This window comes from Octodon degus, unplaced genomic scaffold (assembly GCF_000260255.1).
Source record: "Octodon degus isolate 3935 unplaced genomic scaffold, OctDeg1.0 scaffold00012, whole genome shotgun sequence".
NCBI lineage: Eukaryota > Metazoa > Chordata > Mammalia > Rodentia > Octodontidae > Octodon > Octodon degus.
The window spans coordinates 18,506,474-18,509,187 of NW_004524588.1; the positions used below are offsets into that span (position 1 = coordinate 18,506,474).

General features: G+C 39.8%; 1 protein-coding gene across 1 annotated transcript in view; it reads left to right on the forward strand.

Annotated features, from left to right (window-relative positions):
* LOC101581856 (caspase-13) overlaps nt 1-2,714 on the forward strand; it is a 27,003-nt gene that overhangs the window by 12,828 nt on the left and 11,461 nt on the right. Inside the window, exons 4-5 of the mRNA XM_023709479.1 lie at nt 266-439; nt 1,601-1,835. Coding sequence (XP_023565247.1) covers nt 266-439; nt 1,601-1,835 — 409 coding nt within the window. The remainder of the gene's footprint in view (nt 1-265; nt 440-1,600; nt 1,836-2,714) is intronic.

A 2,714-nucleotide genomic window follows, 5' to 3' on the forward strand; every position in this document is an offset into this window, starting at 1 on the left:
TCTGAAACTTGAGTTCTAAGATTTAACTAGCTGGAGAAAGCTAAGGCACAGCTGAGAAAGACAGCATGTTCCTCAGTATGCTTACTGATCATCCCAGGTGATTGTAGCATCTGTCTCTGAGCTTGCAGAGGAGAGCCAGCCAGTGTCTTCCAGGGGAGTTGGGAACTGGGCAGTGGGTCAGACCTTAATGAAGCAGCACTCACGGTTCTATGGGGCTTTCAACAAAATCAAACAAATAAAATTCTTTGCATGTCGTTTTCCACAGATCTATCCAATAAAAGACAGAAATGAACGTACTCGTCAGGCTCTCATCTTATGCAATATAGAGTTTGACCACCTCTGTATACGGGAAGGAGCCGAACAGGACATCACAGGCATGGAGAAGCTGCTTGGGGACTTGGACTACACTGTGACTGTCAAAAAGAATCTGACAGCCCGGGTGAGGGCCACACCCCCACAATCACCTGCAACCAAGACACACACGTCACTAAATACCTAGTGTTACAGTGGTCAAGCGAAGCCCTAATCACCCAGGGACTCTGCGTGTGTACGTGTGTGTGTACGTGTGTGTGTGTGTGTATGTGTGTGTGTATGTGTTTCTTCAAAATGAAGGAATTAGAGAAACGGTATCTATGACTCTTTTGAACAACAGATAGCCTCAGTTCCATGCAACTGCCCAGAAAGTCATAGGCATGAGTGTGCAACATTTCTTATTGATCTTCAAAGTGGAATGTTTGGGAGTCAGGCAAGGAGCTTTCCAGAGGAGTGAGTGTCACTTTGATGTGTATAACACAAATCTTAGTTCTTTGTGGCAGAGGTTCTTCCTGTCTGCCTATATATGTGTGCAAATAAAATGGGAAATATCTGTTTTGCATTGATAAGAAAACTATAGACTTAGAGAAATGGTGTATAAATATAGAAGTATTTGAGTGATAAAAAGTGAGAACATGAGAGAAAAATGGAGAGTTGGGAATAATGTCTGAATTCCTTGGAAAAGATTTCTGAGGTGAAGTAACATAGCTGCTGAGACATGATCATTAGGAACGAGATAGTTCTGGAAAAATGTGAGGGAAATGCCTTGACAATACAGTGACTGAAGTCCCAACATAAGGGCTACACTGAGAAGAATACCCTCATTGAAGAACACAGGGAGATCCTGACAGAGTTTGGAGAAGAAACAAGCATAGCTGCAAAATAGAAAACCATCACGTCAGAAGCTGGATTTTATTCTTAGCACAGGGACATGGTTTTAGAAGGAAAGCTATATAACAAAATTCATTTATAACAAAATCCTGTCATTGGGTAAGGGGACAAGATAAAAATAATAGAAAAATTAATATGACTAACAGTGAATATGCAATATATTGAGTAGACAATATGTGATAATCAAGAAGCACAGTGAACTTGGCACCCATTACCCATTAAGAAGGAATAGAAGATTATTAGTATTGAGTACCACTATGTACAGCCCCCTTGTTCAGAACATTTTTATGTTTCCTGTACTACTCAAAGTAAGTCTAGTGGGTCAGATTGAAAAAAATATATGAAAAGGATAAATAAATCAATAGTCCTACTAAAATAAGACTTTGGCCTTTTCCAGGATATGGAGTCAGAACTGAGAGAATTTGCTGCCAAACCAGAGCACAAGTCCTCTGACAGCACCTTCTTGGTCCTTATGTCTCACGGCATCCTGCATGGGATCTGCGGAACTCTGCATAGTGACAAAACCCCAGATGTGCTTCAGTATGACACCATCTTCAACATATTCAACAACCGCGCTTGCTCTGGTCTAAGAGACAAGCCCAAAGTCATCATTGTGCAGGCCTGCAGGGGTGGTGAGTTCTCAGACAAAATTCTAATGGCTCTGAAGTTGTTTCAAGAGGAATAGCAGGTACATTTTATGCAAATGTTAAAGTACAACAGTCCCCATCTAGTGTAAGTGAACTAAACATAGCTACTAGGGATTTCCTCCTGAGAAGTGTCACGAGAAATTCTCTGCTCATCTCCTAAATTTTACACAACTTTAATCTATTGTGAGTGGTCCAGAAGTCCACAGAATCTCCTACGCAGGTAATCATGAATAGTTCAGCCTTGGAGTAGAATCATTATATTTGTATCTTTATTTGCAATTGTATATACTTTATTTAGCTTGAGAAAATAGGGTTGTGAACTGAGGCCTTCTCTCAGTATAGTAAATACAATTTCCATACCACATTCTTACCAATGTATGGATCACCTAGACCAGCATCACATTCAGAATCCTCTGAGTTAAAACATACCACAGACAAAAGAAATAACAGACATCTAGGACATACTCCATCAAGCACATGGGAAATGTGCAATTTTACCAGAATGGAGACCTCTCCATGAGATAGATGATATATGAGGCCACAAACAAGTATTAGTAAATTCAAAAATAGTGAAATAATTTTCTACATCCATCTTCTGAGATAATAATGGAATGGTGTGAAACTAGACATCAACTACAAGGGAAAATATATTTAAAAATTGGTTTATAACGGCACATTTCTTAACCTACCTGGTTACTGAAGAAACCAGGTGGGCTAACTTACACCAGAATCACATTAAAATTAGCACTAAGTGTATCAGAACCAGTCTGATGCAGCAAAAGAAAACTATGCAGGAAATGTATAGCAATGGGTATTCCAACAAAAGATAGGGACAGAGCAAGGGAGAGGGCTCAGTGTAATAAG